Source organism: Pinus tabuliformis, chromosome 2_1 (assembly GCF_031772625.1).
Source record: "Pinus tabuliformis cultivar Carrire ecotype Pingquan chromosome 2_1, CPIR1, whole genome shotgun sequence".
Taxonomy (NCBI): domain Eukaryota; kingdom Viridiplantae; phylum Streptophyta; class Pinopsida; order Pinales; family Pinaceae; genus Pinus; species Pinus tabuliformis.
The window spans coordinates 871,289,914-871,309,599 of NC_142299.1; the positions used below are offsets into that span (position 1 = coordinate 871,289,914).

The 19,686-nt window shown below is 37.6% G+C and overlaps 1 protein-coding gene across 1 annotated transcript in view; it reads left to right on the top strand.

Annotated features, from left to right (window-relative positions):
* Positions 1-7,493, top strand: part of LOC149203431 (protease Do-like 2, chloroplastic) — a 327,931-nt gene extending 320,438 nt beyond the window's left edge. Inside the window, exons 9-12 of the mRNA XM_089401873.1 lie at positions 6,663-6,734; positions 6,847-6,897; positions 7,021-7,081; positions 7,187-7,493. Of these exons, the coding sequence (XP_089257999.1) occupies positions 6,663-6,734; positions 6,847-6,897; positions 7,021-7,081; positions 7,187-7,431 (429 nt within the window). The 3' untranslated portion in view covers positions 7,432-7,493. The remainder of the gene's footprint in view (positions 1-6,662; positions 6,735-6,846; positions 6,898-7,020; positions 7,082-7,186) is intronic.
* Positions 7,494-19,686: the final 12,193 nt, after the last annotated feature.

Consider the following 19,686-nt stretch of genomic DNA (forward strand, 5'->3'; position numbering starts at 1 on the left):
CAATATGGAATCCATGATCTGGAGAAATAAACATCCCTATCAACCCATGTGCTTGATCTTGCCTATTTTCCCATTTAGCTGCCTTATCTTCATCTTTCGGTTTGGTTTCTTGACCTGAGGCTATTCTGTAAAGACCTTTACTTCTAAGTAAATCCACAATGTAGGACCACCATTTGAAGTAGTTGGTGCTGTCAAGAATAACTTGGCATGGACTTTCCATTTTAACAGAAACTAAAGCTATAGATGTTGAAAATAAGTGCTCCAATGGAAAGATCTCGAAAAACTAGGCTAATTAAAAATAGAACGGCTCTGAAAACGGCTTCCGGATGAAGAAGTTATGGCTTTTTGAAGAAAAGTTGTTGAAGATGCCGACGAAGTGCGGGAATGTGCGGAAATGAATGATAATGGTATATTAAAAAAAATCCCCCCCCCCTTCCCAAACTTAATCTAATAAAGTAGCTTTGGACCAAGAAGGATTTGAACTCAATACCTCTACTCTCATAAAGTAGCTTTGGACCAAGTGAGCTAGATTAAAAGGTTAGTAATTTTTGGAAAAGAGGAAGGGGTTTTTTTTTTTGTCACTGAAGCTTTGGGCTGCGTGCTTACTTGAGAAAGCTCTTTTTTCCCTACAAAACAAAAAATACAAAACCCAACACGAACATACAAAAAAAAACAAACCTTACGGCTTGAAGTTAGCTTTAGCCAGAAACTAGATATTTTCCTCAATGTTTCTGATTTTCCGAGATCACATTAAGGCGCGGCGGAAAAGAGCATACGCATGAGAAAAATCCTTCCTCTCTATTTCTGATTTGCCCAGATCGCACAGAGTGCCAGGGCAAAGAGCATACGCAGAAATGAAAGGTATAGATCCGGTAATAAAAAAAACAATGAGCTAAATAAACAGAGAGAAAATAACTAGAAACTGCAAATAAAAACTGTATACCTCCAAATCTTAAAAATGACATAGCTAGGGCTACCAGAAACCTTTTCACGTGAAACAAAAGGGGTTCCCCACTGGAACAGATGCTCCTAACACAATACAGCAGTCCTCTCGGCCCGAAAGCAGTCAGAAACAGTAGATCTAGGAAACGGCAATTGGATGCAGTTCTACCGGCTTCAGATTTGGATCACCAACAGATGCGGCCCTCAAATAGCTCTGATACCATGTAGGAATTTATAGGGTAAGTTCCTCAGACAGAACACCAAAGGACACCGCTCACAAACAGATCACAGATCAATACACCAATATTGTTGACGTGGTTAAAACCCTCAAAGAGGGAAACAGTCCACGGCCTGAGCCAATGCGACCACTTTAGGAAATTTATTAATAAAAGAATGAATGTTTACATAAGCTTCTCTCATGAACGGTTACACTACAAATGACCCTCCATGCTCTTTAAATAGAGATCATGGACCAATCAGGGGTTAAGCCATGTATCAAATGTCAGTAATATCGAGGAGAGAATGAACCATTAGATCACTACATATCGTGACCGTCAGATTGTAAGTTACAAAAATACATAGTAAAGAAACACACTTTACCTAACTCTACACTAGTCCAAGTTATACTTAACTATTTCCTATGTGTCGGAATATCCTAACATGCAGAAGCTCCAGGTCATCCAGATTGGGACGCAGCGATGAATGAAGAATATCATTCATTATTGGAAAATGATACATGGGATCTTGTTCCTCTTCCAAAGGGACGAAAACTTGTTAGATGCAAATGGGTTTATAGAACCAAGTTTGGACTAGATGAAAAGTTGATAAACATAAAGCTTGTCTTGTTGCTAAGGGTTTTTCACAAGTTGAAGGCATTGACTATACTGAAACCTTATCCCCTGTTGCCAAAATGAACTCTATCCACCTTGTTCTTTCCCTTGCTGCCTCTTTCAAATGGGAACTCCATCAGATGGATGTTAAATCTGCCTTCTTGCAAGGGGACTTGCATGAAGAAATCTATATGGAACAACCTCCTGGCTTTATACAAACAGACTCTAGCCTTGTATGTCGTCTTAAGAAATCCCTTTATGGTCTCAAGCAAGCCCCTCGGGTTTGGTATACCAAAATGGATAACTTTCTTTTGAATAATGGCTTTTCTAGGTGTCATTCTAACAATACTGTCTACACCAAAAAAGTGGGTAAGTCTCTTATCATTCTTGTTCTTTATGTTGATGATCTTATCCTTACTGGTAGTGATCCGAACCTTATAAACCATGTGAAGTCCAACCTTAAAAAGTAGTTTGAAATGACAGACTTAGGACACTTGCATTATTTTCTTGGTCTTCAAGTCTTGCAATCCAAGGAAGATATTTCCCTTTCCCAGTCCAAATATGCCTGTGATCTTCTACGCCACTTTCACATGGAAGACTGTAAACCAACCCCTTCTCCCTTTCAGTCTAGAGTCAAACTTTCAATCACTTGTACTTCCCGTGAAGTTGATGCTACCTTATACCATCAACTTGTAGGAAAACTTTTGTAACTGACCCATACTCGTCCTGACCTTCCTTTGTTGTTGGCCTTATTGCATGGTTTATGCAAAACCCACATGAAAGTCATTGGAAAGCAGCTAAAAGAATACTTCGTTATGTTCGAGGTACAATTCAGTTTGGGATTCATTACAGTGTAGAAGCATCTCCTCTATTGGTTGGTTTCACTGATTCCGATTGGGCTGGTGACCCTGATGATCAGAATTCTACTACAGGTTATGTGTTCACTCTTGGTTCTGGACCTATTACATGGGCTTGCAAGAAACAAAGTGCCATTTCTCTTTCTTCAACAAAAGCAGAGTATCGTGGCGCTGTAGAAGCTTGTAAGGAAGCCCTGTGGATTCGTCAGTTATTGTCAAAGTTTGGCTTTCAGCAGCAGCATCCGACTACACTTTGGTGTGATAATCAAAGTGCCATTCAACTATGCAAAGATCTAGTCCAACATCAGCGCAACAAACACATTGAACTACACATGCACTTCATCAAAAATCTCATTCATGACCATGTTCTTGAAGTGCAATATTGTTCGACTGATGTCAAGTTGCTGACATCTTTATAAAGGCTCTCACAGAGGCGAAGTTTACTAAACTTCAATTATGGTTGGAGTTCAAGAAGTTATCACTAGGGGGGGGGGTTAGGCTCAACTGCCTCCTTCCTTCTCCTTTTGTGTCATATTTGTACATCCTTCAATCCTATCCCAAGTTGTTCTTAAGGGGGGATGTTAGGATATTCCGACACATAGGAAATAGTTAAGTATAACTTGGTCTAGTGTAGAGTTAGGTAAAGTGTGTTTCTTTACCATGTACTTTTGTAACTTACAATCAGATGGTCACGATATGTTCTAGACATGAAGTGATTCGACGGTTCATTCTCTCCTCGGTATTATTGACACTTGATCTGTGGCTTAACACCTGATTTGTCCATGATCTCTATTTAAAGAGCATGGAGCGTCATTTGTAAGGTGACCATTCATGAGAGAAGCTTATGTAAATTTTCTTTCTTTTACATTAATAAATTGCCTGAAGTGGTCGTGTTGGCTCAGGCCGTGGACTATTTCCCTCTTTGTGGGTTTTAACTACTTCAAGAATATTAGTGTACTGATCTGTGAGCAGTGTCCCTTGCTGTTCTTTCTATGGAACTTACCCTGTAAATTCCTACACTTCCTGAGTCTATTACAACGTTAACGTTTTGTTTCTTGATATAGCCCTTAAGCTTTAGTGTCTGTGGCTAAGATATCCCTGTGATGGCTACTAGATAAATTCACGGCATATCTTTTTCTGAATTTGGATTAGGGTTGTCATTTTCTTCATTGTTTTCTTCGTCGAAGCTATCTTCTGAAGATTCTTTTTCTTGTTCGGCTGCGCAGATGTAAAATTTTTGCATTGTGCATTTGTGCCTTGGGGAATACTTATCTCCGCATGTCCAACATTTGCCATCCCTTTTCCTTTCAACACTAGATTGTTGTTTTCCTCCATTGCGCATTGGTGGTGGAACGTACTTACCAGTGCTCTCTAAAGATAGTTTACTTGACTTCCCCTTGGAGTAGCTGTTTGATTTTTCATTACTAGCATATGGTGCTTTATGGAGTTTATATTTCCATTCAATAATTATGGCTGCATGTCTGCCCTCTTCAATGGTTTGGGGTTTATATAATTTTAATTCTTCTTGAATGTAATCCTTAAGGCCACAACAATACATTTTTAATAGCTCTTCATCTGAGAATCATATTTGCCTTACTGCTAATACTTCCCATTCGTGGGCGTATTCCCCCATTGATCCTTTCTGTTTGATGTGAACAAATCTCTCATATACAACATCCTCTTCTTCGTCATGAAACCTTTTTAGCAGGGCGTTTTTAAAATTTTGCCAATTGAACAAGCGAGCTGCACATTTAGTAGACCACCACAGGGACCAATCATACGCTTCTGCTTCTAGGTAGTTGGATGCGGTCATGACCTTCTCTTGTTCACCTATTGGTGGATTTGCTTCAAAAGTGGCGTCCATCTTATTTACCCATACAATGGTGCCTTTATGGTCCTTACCATCGTATTTTGCTATTTCTCTTTTAATTTTAAGGTGGTCTCTTTCGGGGAACTTTGTATAGTACTGACTTCCTTCAAAGTGTAGTTGTGGTATTCGTGGCTTTTCGTGTATTAGGAAATCATGATTTGGAGAATATTCATCTTTCAGAGTCTTGGGACTCTGGGTGGCTGAGGGTGGATTGTCCTTTCCCATACGCTGGCTCATCATGCTTTTTAATTTTGTGATATCGTAGGCCATTTTGTCTTGTTTACTAATTGTCTTCTTGACATTATCAAGGTGCTTATTTATCTTATTGAGTCCTTGGATTTTTTTTACATCGTCACTGTTACTACTGCTCCCTAGTTTGTTCATCTTTTTCCTTGTAGACCCAAAAAAAAATTTGTTAAATATTTTTTTTATATAATTAAATTAATGTGATTAACAGCGAAACGAGGGTGATCGACCGACGTTGTTGACCGTCTTACCCATGGACAAGGGAGACCATTAGCAATTTGAGTCAATGGCAATTGTGGTCGAACAATGACCGTGACAGAGGGGAGGCACGATGGGCGCAGCCGGGCGAGGGGACCAACGACAGTAGGGCACGAAGATGATACAGCGAGAGTGGGCAGAGAACTGCAGAGCTGATACAGCGGTGTGGCACGACACAACGAGGACGTGACGGCGTGGACGAGTAGTTGTGAGTGTCAACTTGACAGCAGCGTGGAGCGGAAGGCACAATGGGAGTTAGGTATGATGGCAAGAGCACGGTTTATAGCGGCGGCAGGCAAATGGTAGGCGGAAGAACAGATGCAAGTGGGGACAGCTGCAACAATGGAACACGGTGACATGAGCAAGATAGGGGAGGGTGAAGGCACGCAGTCGGGACAGTTGACAAAAGGTGGAATGCACGGAGGTGTGGACAAATGCGGAGTACGATAAGCGGAAGCAGCGCAATGGTGGCTCTGATACCAATGAAACATACGATTTGCATGCTCACACTTTTAGTGCTTAAATACATTGATGTTTTGAAACATAATTAGATATAATATTTTATTAATTGAATGAAATTGGATTAATACATGGCTATGGCAGTTCTCCTTATATAGGAGTTGATTGGCCATGCCAAAATAAAAAGACATGTCCTTTGGAATCGATGTCACTTCAATATTAATTAAGTGTTATTAACTTAATTTACTTAATAATTTATTAATTAATCATTTATGTTTTATTTATGTTATTATTTAAATTATATATATATATAGAGAGAGAGAGAGAGATATTTTTTTTTAGTTTAGGAATTTTTAATTCATAACACATACTCAAGGCACTCACTCTATAAAATAATGGTCTTCATGGACTCAATCACGAAATACCATCCCTCATAAACCTCTCCTAGTATGGGTAGGTCTGTATCTACAAATCGTAGCAAAGCAATGATACGGTCCATGATCTTAATAGTGAGACCTACCCTCTCCCACCAAGCATCATCTAACACTATGTCCTTGACTCTTTTTGAGGTTGCTTGATCTATCTTTCTCCAAAAAGACCAAAACTCTGAAATAACCATGGCCCCAAGAGCAGTCTTGACCTCCCTCAACCTCTTCAACATGATGAATGAAGAGGCAAACTGTGTATCTGCAATCTTCAACAATGATAGATGGGTGTACTCCAGGACACGCAGGAACACGCTCTAGGACACGTTGGGACACGCTGGGACACGCTCTAGGAAACACTGGACACGAGAATCAGACACATGTCCTAGAGAATCATGTCTGATTCGTGGGATTTGGGATATGGGAGGGGGGAGGGTGGCGAACAAATCCGGTTTCTTAGCATGCAGGGTAACAAGTTCCTTCTCAAGGAGTGTTTTAAATATGTATTCATGTCAAGCAATAATATATACAAGAGTTATGAAGTAATTTGAATTGGTCTCTTGAACTATTGTCTTTTTCAATGCAATTTCATTCAAAATTCAACATTTATGATTATTATATAAAAAAAAAACTTTGCTTGGTTGAATTTGATTCACCGCTACATTGCCAATTCTTCAAATTTGGTTATTTTGTACTTTTTCCTATAAAAGAATTCCTAATGCGGTGACTAAATATTTGGCTAATGCATCAAGTGCTAATGGCTTTTGTGATTCAGTTAAAACTCATGGCTAAAGCTCGGTACTCTTTGCCAAAATTTGAAGGGGAACAGATGGTTATCTTATCACAGGTTTGTGTCTCAGCTGTGCAAGTGATCATGAGTGAGCATTGAAAGATGTGTCTTTAGATCTAGGTATTCTTAGTTTCCTTTTTGTTAAGAGTTCTATTATTTTGCAAAGCAGGTATTGGCCAGTGACGTTAATATTGGATATGAAGACATGAGCAATCAACAGGCAAGTGACTGCTCCTTTCCTATATGAATGCACATGGTTATTTATGTACTTGCTAATGGGTAATTTTCATGAGCAGTGTAGATAATCCGTTAACACAAGTTTCATTTGTTAATGTTGTACCAGGTCTTGAAGCTTAATGAGATCAAAATTAAAAATATAAGGCATCTAGCTCATATTGTGGATTGTAAGCACCTTTTTAGCACATTCCTTTGATCTCACATCCTCTCTTGTTTGATGATGCCATATCATGTCAAGAACCGCTGCTAATTCTTTTTCTGTGCACATGTAGCATGCAATGATAAATACCTGATTTTCGAGTTGGAGGATAACTTTCTTGTAGTCATGGAACGACAAGCAGCCTCAGCAGCAACCCCTCAGATCTTGAAGGACTATGGCATTGCATGTGAAAGGTCCCCTGATTTATTGGAGCCCTATGTGAATTCGTCAGAAATTGTTAATGAAGTAAATGAGAACTTGGATGGTAGCCCTGTATTAAATTCTGAAATTGATTTTGATGGCCTTCTTTGGGCATGAGTTGTATATTTATCTGTAAAATATTTCATATATTCAATGTCATTATCTTGCAATTATTTCAATTCATCTTTGTGGTGATAAGTGCTAGTTTGAGCCTTTGCTCAAGCAAACAAGTCACTTCAATAGTTGAAAATTGCGTTTCTGATTCTTGATTCTTTAGAAGTTCTCCTCATATCATAGGTTCAAGATGTTTCATGAGAAATTTCTCCCAAATTTATTGTCCCACTAGTATGGGAGTTGGAGGCTTTGGTGAAAACTTGAAGTAGGGAATCCTTAAATATCCAGAGAAGTTACAAGTTCAGGTCACATGTTGTTGTCCTTCATTAATCCATTGCTAACAGACTGGTTAAGAGCCATGCTTTATCCATTTGTCTTCAAGTAAGCTCAATCTGTATCAGGTCAAGAACACTTTTATGTGAAGATGTCCATTGGATTGTCATTTATGTTATATCAATGTGGGCACTGCTTGGATCTCTAAATGGAGACATTGCCACTCTTGATCAACCAGCATGCTTGTTTTGATTGGGAAGCACATTAGTGGTTTAATTTTCTGTACTTGTAATTTTAAGTTCATTTTCTTTTCAAGAAAGATCAAACAAATTTTCCAACTGTAGCGGATCAAGGACCCTTGTGTGAATATGTCCACTGGATTCTCATGTATGTTGTATTAATGTGGCACTGCTTGGATCTCTGAAAGGAGACACTGCACCCTTATCATTAACTCCTTATAAAGGTGCATGTTTGCTTAATTGGGAAGTGTATTAGTGGTTTAATCATTCTCTTCTAGAAAGATTAACCCTTTTACAATACAATTTGCCGCGTCTATTATGATGATTTTTATTGGTTATGGGCAAAATTTCAAGCCATTTATTTATTTTTAAGATATTTTCAATTTTTAAAACGATTAGCTATCTCAAAGTAATATGTGAAGTTAGATGCCTGACTATTTTCAAGAAATTTATGAACATGTGTGATCCTTGATGAGATTATTAACTTATACAATCATGCATACATAGATGGACGTAAATCCCCACATTCCATTCTTTCCCTTAAACTTACAAAGCATTGATTTACTTTTCAGAAAACAAGTTACTCCAGTTTTCTATAGGACCGGATGGGGACTTGAGATCTGGGGAGTAAATGCCAACTTTTGAACCTAGATCTTGGGTATTGCAACAATAAGTGCTTATTTCTACAAAATCATCACATATTAAAATAAATCAATTCTACATGCTTTGTAACATTGTAAGTTCTACCATCCTTGCAATATTGTATTAATAAATTCTAAATATTTTTAAAAAATTCTTGCAAAATGGTATTAGATAAAAAATTTCAAAAAGAAAAAAGGTTTTGCAAAAAGAAACATAAAAAAATATTAAGAATGTGTATTTATCTTAATATATCAAAACAAAGGTTTTCCAACATATGCAATGTAAACTTATTCAATATAATTTGATGATAACCAACATTGTTTAGTAAGTTTTATGATTGTAAGTTAACATATACAAACTATATTATTGTGATCATTAAATACATAAGGTAGACCTTACTGTGATTTATCTATAAGTTGGTTGCATTAATGGAATTTGATATTACCTTGATGGGAGGCTAGAGTGTCTAAAGGTGTGCTAAGGTTTCTACAAAGATGGAGCTTGATGAGGTTGATTACTCCCTAAATCCTTTTGAAGGCCATCAAATTTGGGTGGTTCCTAAATCTAAGGCAGCGGGAGGGGTGTGTAGTGGGTCTTGTCATCTAGGGGAAAAGCATTGCTTGTCTTTAGGGTCCAAAAAGAGGAAGGGGAAGTTTTAAAAAAATGGTATTATGTGTGGCCATGAACAATGATAACTCCTTGTATGGTTTTCAATTGAAGGTGTCAAAGGTTAGCAAAGTGTTTCCCAATGATAACGCATTAGAATTTGTTAGGAATGCATATCATGCCCCTCTAGGTTTATCAAATCAAATGCCAAGTAGTTCTGAGGCTTTGACTTCAATGTATCAAGTATTTTCTCTGTAGATGTAAATGCAAAGATTTTATGGTTTGTAGGTGGTTATTTGCAATGAATCATTCATTGTGTTTAGGTGGTTTCATTGGTCATTTCTATTGTGTTCAACCTTGTTTGAGAGGACGTTTCTTAGATTGATGGAGTTTAAGGATTTGTAACAAGTCAAGATTTAGTGTAAAATTGGATCTAGGAGCACCAATTAAATTTGAACTTGTATAGTCCCTTCCAACGTTGGAAAATGTAACTAGGTTTGATCTTCATTAAATATATTTGAGTCATCATGTAATGTACTTGTCAAAAGAATAAAGAAAAGAATTATTATTGTTATTATTATAACTTATTAAAGCATGCGTTTCATGCTTGGGTCATCATGTTTTAGGTCAAAGTCTCCATTGAGGACTTCTAGGATTCATTCCGAGTTAATAGAGTCATTGTACTTTTAAAGAGACACTTCTTGGGATTTTGAATCATGTAAAAAAGTATAGAGTCAAATGTGAATTTTGTTGCCTCCACACCAAAAGGTCTAGAGTCTTGGAATATCTCAGAAAAACTATTGAAAGAAGAATTATTGGTGGGGTTTTCCCTTAGAGGGGTTTTTCCCTGGCTGTGAGACTATATATGGTGTCCATTGATTTATGTGCTATTGCTTTGGTAATTGCTTGATGAACTATAAGAAAGAAGATATAAAGGAACCTAATAAGAAATCAACAATATCCAAGTATAAGAAAATCTTTCTGCCTTTCTAATTTTCTAACATGGTTTTAAAGCTTTGGTGAAGAAATAGGTTAAAGGCGGCCTCAAGCACTTGATCAAGGAATCATTCAAAAAGATTATTTCAAGCAAGAAGTCTACTATATTCGAGAAAGACGTTTAACACAATCAAGGGAGAGAATAAACATGAAGGAGCCTCAAACTACAGATCTTGGAAGAAGAGGATTGACCTCATCCTTGAAAAGAACAAGGTACTAGACTTGGTGAAAGGAAAAGTAAAAATGCTTACAGAAGACTCCAGTGATGTTGATAAAGTAAAGTTCGGAGATTTGGAATTAGTGGCCATGAACCTAATGGTAGAAGGAATAAAAGACAATATTGTCCCATTCATAGCCAACATTGACCATGCTCAATAAATGTATGAGACTTTGTGTTATTCACCGTTAAAAACATTGGTCAAGTAGCTAGCCTAAAGAATGAACTAAGGACCACAAAGATGAGTAAAGAAGATACAGTTGCCTCCTTTGTGAAGATAGCAAGAATCAATAGATGAAATTGTTCCAAGCAAAGAACTTGTGATCATTGTTATACTAGGATTGCCACCTACTTAGGGTGCATTTGCTACAGGATCAACAGTTGGAAGGAAGATCCCACTTTTGAAGAACTATGGCTGGCAGTCAAGAAGAATTAAGAATTTCATTAGTTGCCAACCCTCAAGGAGTGTTAAATGCCTATGTTGCTCAACACAAAGGAAACTTCAAGAAAGGACCAAAGAAGAAGGTTGGCATGTCCAAAGTAGAATGCTATCAATGTCATAAGAAAGGTCATGAAAGGAGTGACTATCCCGACAAACCAAGAAACAAGAAAAGAGAAAGAGATCAAACCAATCATGCTAAAGAAGAAGACCTAAAGAAAGCCAAACCTAAAGAATCTGATATAAGGGACTTACACTACTAAATCCTTTGCTTCTAGTCTTAGATATTCTATTTTGTATTTTTGATATTTAGAATTGATAGGTTTTTAACGTATTTTTGGAAAAGACAATTTCTTTTGTTTTTATAAGTTTATAGGTATCCCTCAAGCTTTGGAGGGAGCCCCCAACATCTCCCAAAGATAAGTATCTTATTTCCTTTCAATTTTTGTTTTCATGTGCTCATTTAAGTTTTGATTCTATTAAATACTAATCACCATCTCCCTTTATTGTCTTGATTAGGAAAAACATATGATATATCCTGAAGGAGTATGGAAGAAGGTCTCCCAAGACAAGGTTTTTCAAGAAACAAAGGAAAAACATATGCTATATCCTCAAGGAGTATGGAAGGTCTCCCAAGACAAGTTTTGTCAAGAAACAAAGGTATGCCTCAAAACTACAAAACATTGACTTCTTTTATAAATGTTCATTCATTTGATAATCTATTACTAACATTGTTATGTCCAACTATATTGAATCTTAATGATTCTTGTTTGGGGTGATCAATCACTTGATAAATCTAACCCCTCCTCATATTCTTAATTGATCTTATAGAACCCTTGACAGGTTCTCTAGAAACCTTAACCTAAGGGTATGCAAATATTAATGTCTGAAAACCACTTAAGTTATTGAGAAATGCTATATGAATTTTTTGTTGATGATGTCATGTTAGGGATTTCAGTATGATCATGAAAACCTAACTTGTTAAGGTTGAAATGATGTTGTCTGAAATCCCAAACCTTTGAAGTTTTTAATATAGTAGGATTTGCTTTGCTATGTTATGAAACCCTAGATCTTTAGGGTTTGGTTGGGCCTATAAGCAAAACCTTTGTTATAAGATCCTAGGAATGAAGCCCTAGGTTTATATATGTGTCCATGTAGTTGAAACCCTAGCTTGGTTTAGGTCGATATGTCTAATATGTTGCCTGCCATATGATATGCCTATGCATGATGATGAATTCCTAGATATATGTCTTGACCTAATTATTAATGGTCATAAGTCTTAGGGTTTAATGTAAATCCTTGTATGAGTTTGATATTCTAGGATGATGTTGAAATGAGAAAATCTATGGTTTGTATCTAACCCTAGTGGATGCTAGTCATGTTGTTTATTGAAGCTATAATTGGTTCTTGGTTGTTAAAAGATTATATATGAAAGCTTGGTTGTTGAAGCTATAATTGGTTCTAACATATGAATTGTGAAAGTTGTTAAATACTTTATAGATCTATATTTGTTTGAATCATTTCTGGGGTTTGCAATATGTTGTAGTCGAGTATGTCATACCATTGGTAGAAACATTGAAATGCTAGATGTAATGAAATTTGTTATGAAATAAGTCTTGATGAAGTAGTCTAGGGTTTATGACAAAGTCCCTAGCAAATGTTGAAGAGTATGTATCTCTTATTTCGGTATATATATATATATATATATATATATATAATTGAGATGCTTCCGTGATTATGATGTGACTAACTTCATGCTTCTATAGATTTGGTTGTACTTGCAATCTAATTTGTGCAGGTACATGATATTCAAGATGGTGGAGACAATCACAAGTAAAGTTGATGTGAATGATGATAATAATAATAACTTTGATGAGATGGATGGAAGCCATGAAAGATTCTTCGATGTTGAAAAGAAGAGATCTCCCTGAGATTAAGAGGGAGCCTGGATAGAGAAAATCTCCTTGGTTGAGAGGGAGAGCATAGTTTTGATTGGAGAATGAAGTTTGAAGGATATGTTGTATGAAAATAAAGTATTAAAGATTCGGTTGATGGGCCTATCATGTTTGAAAAGCAACATTAGAAAAACCCTGAAGGTTTGTGTTTATTTATGAATATGTGAAAGTATATTATTGATTGGGGTTGTACAGGTAAATCTCTTAAAGGTTTTGATAGTATGCTGGTTACCAATTAGTTTGATTGGGAGAGATTGGTTGTCCTTGATCTGCTGGATCAAGGAGTGTTGAGGATTTGTGAGTGAAGCATTGCCTGGGAGGACATTTGGCCGACACTTTGTGTTGATGCCTAGGTTCCGAAGTTGGAAAGGTGGTGTTGATTGTAGAGCTCTGATTTTGGATACACACCTGGATCCCTAGGTTGATGGTTAGCAAGTAATCTTGATGGTACCTATAGAGGCTGGAAGCTTTAGTCCATCTTAGTCCCACTTGGATAGATTGCCCTAGTAAGGAATCTAGTCCATGGCATTGCAGTGCATAAAGTTCTTCATGGTTCATATAGCTGAGATCTTCCTTGTACTTGTATATAATGAATACCTCCCTAGTTACGAGGGAGTGTTGGAAAATGTAACTAGGTTTGGTCTTCATTAAATGTATTTGAGTCATCATGTAATGTATTTGTTAAAATAATAAAGAATTATTATTATTATTATTATGACTTATTAAATCATGGGTTTCATGCTTGGGTCATCATGTTTTAAGTCAAAGTCCCTATTGAGGACTTGTAGGATTTGTTTTGAGTTAATAGAGTCATTGTACTTTTAAAAATACCTTCTTGGGATTTTGAATCATGTAAAAAGGTTAAGTATTGAGTCAAATATGAATTATATTGCCTCCACACCAAATTAGCCTTAAGATGATCAAGTCGGCCTCAAAGAGAGGACTATTTGACCTCACCAAAAGACTATAAATGAAGTAGTTCAAATTCCATTTGAAGCACTCACTCAACAAGCAAGTTCGATATCTCTTGAATCTGGGAAAAAGTTCGAAATAGATGAAGGAAGGAAAAAGTAATGCAAGTTTGGTCTAAGTGAAGGAAAGAAGGAAAATCAAAGTTTTGCTCCATCTATCTCTCTCTCTTGTGCCTTGGTTTGGAAAATCGAGGTTCTCTAGTTGATGTCGTAGTCAGTTGTTGCATATTGTTGTTGCCATAGGTCAAAGTTGTTGGTGTTGGATGTTGCTACCTCAAGATGTATTAGGCCAAGATCGAAGTTTCTAAGTGAGGATTGAAGTCTTTTAGTGAAGATTGAAGTTGCTAGGTTGAAGAAAGTGCTACTACTAATGTTGTTGTTGTCAGGTCAAGTAGGATCATCTGCAAAGGAAGAAGGATGACTTGGTGTGGAGGGAAGTTTGTGTCAAGGTCTAGAGTCTTGGAATATCTTAGAAAAACTATTTAAGGAAGAATTATTGAATGGGTTTTCCCCTAGAGAGGGGTTTTTCCCTAGCTATGAGCATATATCTGGTGTCCATTGGTTTATGTGTTATTGCTTTGGTAATTGCTTGATGAAGTGGAAGAAAAAAGATGTAAAGGAACCTAATAAGAAATCATGAATATCACAAGTAATTATCAAGTATAAGAAAATATTTCTTCCTTTATGATTTTCTAATATCCAAAGGGTTTTGCATAGTTTCAAAATTGTTAATTAAAATTTTCCTTTAAAAATAATTAAAAATAAAATAAAATACTCATTAATTAAGAATGGGAGATCTAATTGTAATGTTTGAAACGAAGGGTGATTTTTTTAATGAACCATCAATATTAATATTATAGGGATAACTCAATTACTCAAGGTCAACTAGTTGTTTGTATTGTCTTATTGTTTATAGTTTATGAATGCAAACCAAAACTAATAGTAGTTGTTGTTGCATAAACTAGCAGGCCTAGTTAATAGGCCAGATTTAGAGGGCATAACAACACCTTGGGACAAAGGCCCGCTATCACCACAGGCTAAGTCCCCTTCAATTCTTGGATTTTCACCAAGAGAAGTTGTCATAGTATGGTTCACTTGTGATTGATATGCTTCTATGATAGGTTTGAAGTGAGGGAAGGTGGCTCATTTAATGGAAAGTTTCAATGAAAGTGTGAGCTTTGGGAGAAGCCAGTAAAACTTTTCATGAAAAACCCCTTGAAAGGAAGACTACACGAGACCTAAGGTTGAGATATTTAACAACATATGAGCTCATCTAAGGTCAAGGTAGGCAAGAAGAAAAGGTATGAATGGTATACTTCAACAAGTACTAAAGCGCAATGCTTGAAGAAATCCCCAAGTTGAAGGATTAACTTCTAGGGTTCCTGTTATCACTCAGGTTGTCCCTTGGCTCCTTAAGGGATACGGCCGAGGTAACCACAAACCAATCTTTGGACTGCAGGTCCTAGCCTACCTGCAGTCAGAGAGGGCTCTCTCTTTAAAATTTAGCTTTGTTTTGGGTTGATTTTAGGCTAGTTATGGTGTACATGGGTTTTATTTTGATTTTGGTAGGAAGGAGGATGTTTTCAAGCAGAGTTGGGATGCATAGTGGGAGAAGTTTAGAACATTGGGCATGGAGTGAAGGATTAAGGCTGCTGGTGCGTTTTCTTGGTCACAAGATGAACTACAAAGCATAATAGTTCAAACAAGGAACAATATCAAAGCTGGAATAAGGATGAAATGGATGTCAGCGAATGAAAGATAGCTAAGTAGCTTTCATTATGCTAACAGAGGGAAGGCGAGTGAACATTATATAGGAGCAATCAATGATTCCTAAATAACAGTGATATATGAAAGAACTAGTGTAAATATGAGCAAAGAAGTATTCATATTTAGGACTAATTCAGAGGAAAACATGGAGAAATAACATGAATTGAGAACAGAATACAAATAAGCAACATATGGACTATTCTTTCTTCCTGCAATTTAGATCATGACATATAGATGATATAGCATACATAGAAACAGAAAACAAGGGAGAAAGACTTATTGTTCCATGAAGAAATCATTAGAGTTCTGCAATCAGATCTTTAGCCATCAAATCCACAAAGAGACAATCCATAAGCCAACATTCCAGCAATCTATGTTCATTAAATCTCTCGAAGTATACAGCGCAAGTCCATAAAGTGGATTATCAACCAACCAACCCTTTTTTCATAACAGAGGGTGGTTTAAATAGAGAAAATATCCAAAACTATCTACAAAACAGATCTGAGGGAAGATCTGTGGCAATAACTATGATCTAGCTACCTTCTACTGAACATAAATGCAATAAAATATCTATCTAACAGCTGCGCTGGGGCAGTCGCCTCAAAAGTGAGTTGAAATCTGTCCTTATGGCTCTGTGCTGTTCATTTAGCCATAACTGTGCTTTGGGCCTGCAGCGCTGCTCTCAAATGTGGCTTGATATATTGTTTTTGTAATAACTATGCCTTAAATTCATTCATCTACGCCTGCAAGTGGTTATGCTGCCTTAAGTGGCTAAAACTGTGAGTTGGTGAGCCTTTATGGCTCTGAGCTGCTTTGTTGACTTTGCTAGGGGCTCTTTATTGTTCATCCGCTTCGGAATTAAAGTCTTCCACTAATATTTCTTCACTAATACACTTTGTCGCTTCACTGATACTCTTTTAATTGAATCTGGGCTTTATCTTTCCTCTGATACTCTTTGACTGTCCCATCGCCCCTTTATCTGCCAATTTAATTCAAAAATAACTGCTGCAATGACTTCTGTGGCCTTTTGGAATGCTATCGGCGCTTGGCCGATCAAAATAATGCTTAAATCTGAAAAAATGTTGCAAAAAGGGAGGATTTGTATGCTGCTGACTATGTTGAGGCCAAGACTGGCTTTCTGAAGCAAAATTGGGCTTGGAGCGATCAAAAATGGCTTAAGGAAGCATGAATTCGCTTATCGGGAGCCGGGCGCGGGCGCTGGAAGAAGTCCTAAAAAAATGGCCATTTTCCTTTTATAAGGCAAAAATGCCTTAAAACATGAAATTTTATCAAAAATGGGGCGGGAGCGATCACTGTTCATTAGATTAAATCCTGGCCGTTGGATCCGGCGCGGGCCGATCCAACGACTGGCGCTAAATCAGCGGTCGGCGGATCGGCGGTCCCAACACATAAAACCTCCGATGAGCGATATAGTCCGCGGACCCGAAATCCCTTCAAAACTGTTTTTTATAGCTTTTCGGGCCCCAAAAAGGAGCGTACAGTACTACCCCTTTTCGGACCCGACACACTTTAGGCTCTGTTTTATTGTATTTCGGCTCCGGAATATCGGAGCATTCCCTCTTTGCCGTACAAAAAGGCCTTTTGGGACCCGAAATCATTACATGCCGCGCTTTATAATTTTTCGGCTCCGACAGTCGGAGCCATATGGGAATGATGCGAATCAATATGGGCCGTTGATCAGCGGGCCCAAATGGGCGGCTGAGATTAACTCGGCATTTCGGCAATCCGCGGGGACATGGGATTGACATATATGCGATCGCCGAAATGATGTGGACCGTTGATCTGGGCGGGACGATGGACGGCTGCGATCACATCGGCGCTTTACCATCGGGAATATTGCGATAAGGCTTGCGATAGATGAAAATGCGGGGTTTTTACGTTATAACTCAAGTTTTATAAAAAACTTAAGTTAAACGGTAAAGCGGGGATATATGGAATATGTGGAAATGAAGCATTGCGATAGCGATATTGTCGTCGGGTGCGATAGCGATATCGCATCGGCGGAGGGGTCGAGGGCATATATATGTGCACATATGAGTTGCGAAACACTGATTGCGAAATCGCATCGGCGAGGAAAGGATCAGATGGATATAAAAGGGGCCAACAATGATCGCTGCGACCTTCGACAGCGATATCATGTCGGAGGGGGGGCAAATGAATTCAGAGGAGGGCTTTGAGGTAAGCGATGAAGGTTTTATGATCGGAGGAAGGTTTTTTCACCGAAAAGAGGGTTTTTATGATTTGGCAAAGGGTTTTTAAGGCCTTTGAATGGTTTTTGGGTGTTATAAAGGGTCTTTAAGGCATCGGAAGGGGTCCGATAGCCTAAAAAAGATGGCTTTTAATGCTTGGAAGGGATTTTTATGCATAGGAATGAGTCCTAATGCATTTGGAAAGGGATTTGAGAGGAACAAAGGGGCAAATGAGGGTTCTTGCTAAGTTTCAGATAAACTTAGCAATTCCCAAGCATGCTTATGGTTATTTTTCAACCAAGGGGAGGGGATATGTATATAGGGGGATTTTATACATATTTTAGTAAGGGGAAGGGAGAATTCATGGGATTTATATAATAATGTTAGAAGTTAATATGGATTGTGACAAGAAAGCGCTAAGTTTAGAGATCGTAGGCTATTAAAGGGGAAAATAACTCATAGAGTGAATAAGAGTACTCCTAAGCAAAGTAGACCTTTACTTAGGCAAATAATATGAGAAATGATGTAATTAAGAGATGTCAAGCAGATCTTGACCTCTTTAGAGGAAGTTAGCGAATGATTTGGGAAAGAAGAAGAAGGGGAAGTTAGACATGCCTCGCTTGAGCTAGATCCAAATGGAAAATCGCCTCATACTTGTGATCTGACTAGATACAACACTTGAAAACATGAAATGGATCACAATTCTTCATTCTGCCACCACAAAACTACCTACCCAGCCTACTTACCTTACATTTTTTCTTCTTTTTGGTTTGGGTGCACTTGAACTAGCAAACCCAGCTTTTCAACTTTTCTTTTTTGTTGTCCTCCTATCTAAATTGATCCTTATTTCTTCCGGGGCTCAGATTAAGCTGTTGAGCGCCCAAGATTCTCTACCTATCTACAAATCTGCCAAGATTAAACAGTTTGGACAGATATTCATCTCTATATTCTGAAACAGGCAATTGAAACCTAGGGAAGCCAAGATCAAGTTGTTTGGCCTTCTCTTAACTGTGAAACTCTTCAAAAATGGTATGATTCTTCAAAAATGGAATTTGATGGAAATATGGAACTTTGCAGCATGGAAAGATGACATATTTGGCATGTAAAACACTCAATCATGAAATATGAGCACCTATTGCAATAGGAGGCTAACAGTGGCTCCACTTGGGGATGGCTTTTCCAGATGAAAAGCCAAGAACAGCAGGTCAGACTGCCTTGATCTTCAATGTTGCTGTAGACTGTAACACTCCTTCTCTGTTTTTTGATACTATTGACTGAAGCTTTTGAATCTTTTATACAGCACTCTCATGAACTGAATTGTTGTGAATGTATAGCACTGCCTGCTTTCTTATACGTGCTTATTACTACATGCACCTCTGCCTGGGCACAGCTTTTGAATTAGATTCAAAACATGAAACAAAACTGGAGTATTTCCCTTATTCTGTCTTAAAAAAGTTGTTGATGAAAAGAAACTGAAAATACTCCTTTCTTTTGTTTTCTTTTTTTTTCAAAATTGTTGCGTTGATTCCTTTATCGGCCTACTGCAAATATTAAAATAAAAGTGCTGATAATACAAGTATTTATGTACAGATATAATACAGCTGCGTTGTGTTCAACAAAAGGGATCCTGATAGTTCTTTAGCATTCGGCCATTGACAGGGCCTTCTTCAGCTTCTATGCGATCCAAACTCTTTAGAAAATATGTAGTATTGCCTTGCATAGCTGAAATAATAAAGGGGCGTTTCCACAGGGAGTCGAATTTGCCATGCTTTCCTTTGTCCTCTCTTCTTGAATCCCATCTTAAAACTTTGTTGCCGATGAGAAAATCTTCGGCCTTGGTTCTTTTATCAAACATCTTCTTCATCCTTTCTTGCAAAATCTGACTTCTGTGGTAAACTTGCTCTCTTGTCTGCTACAAATGAATAGTTTCGTTTATTCTCCTT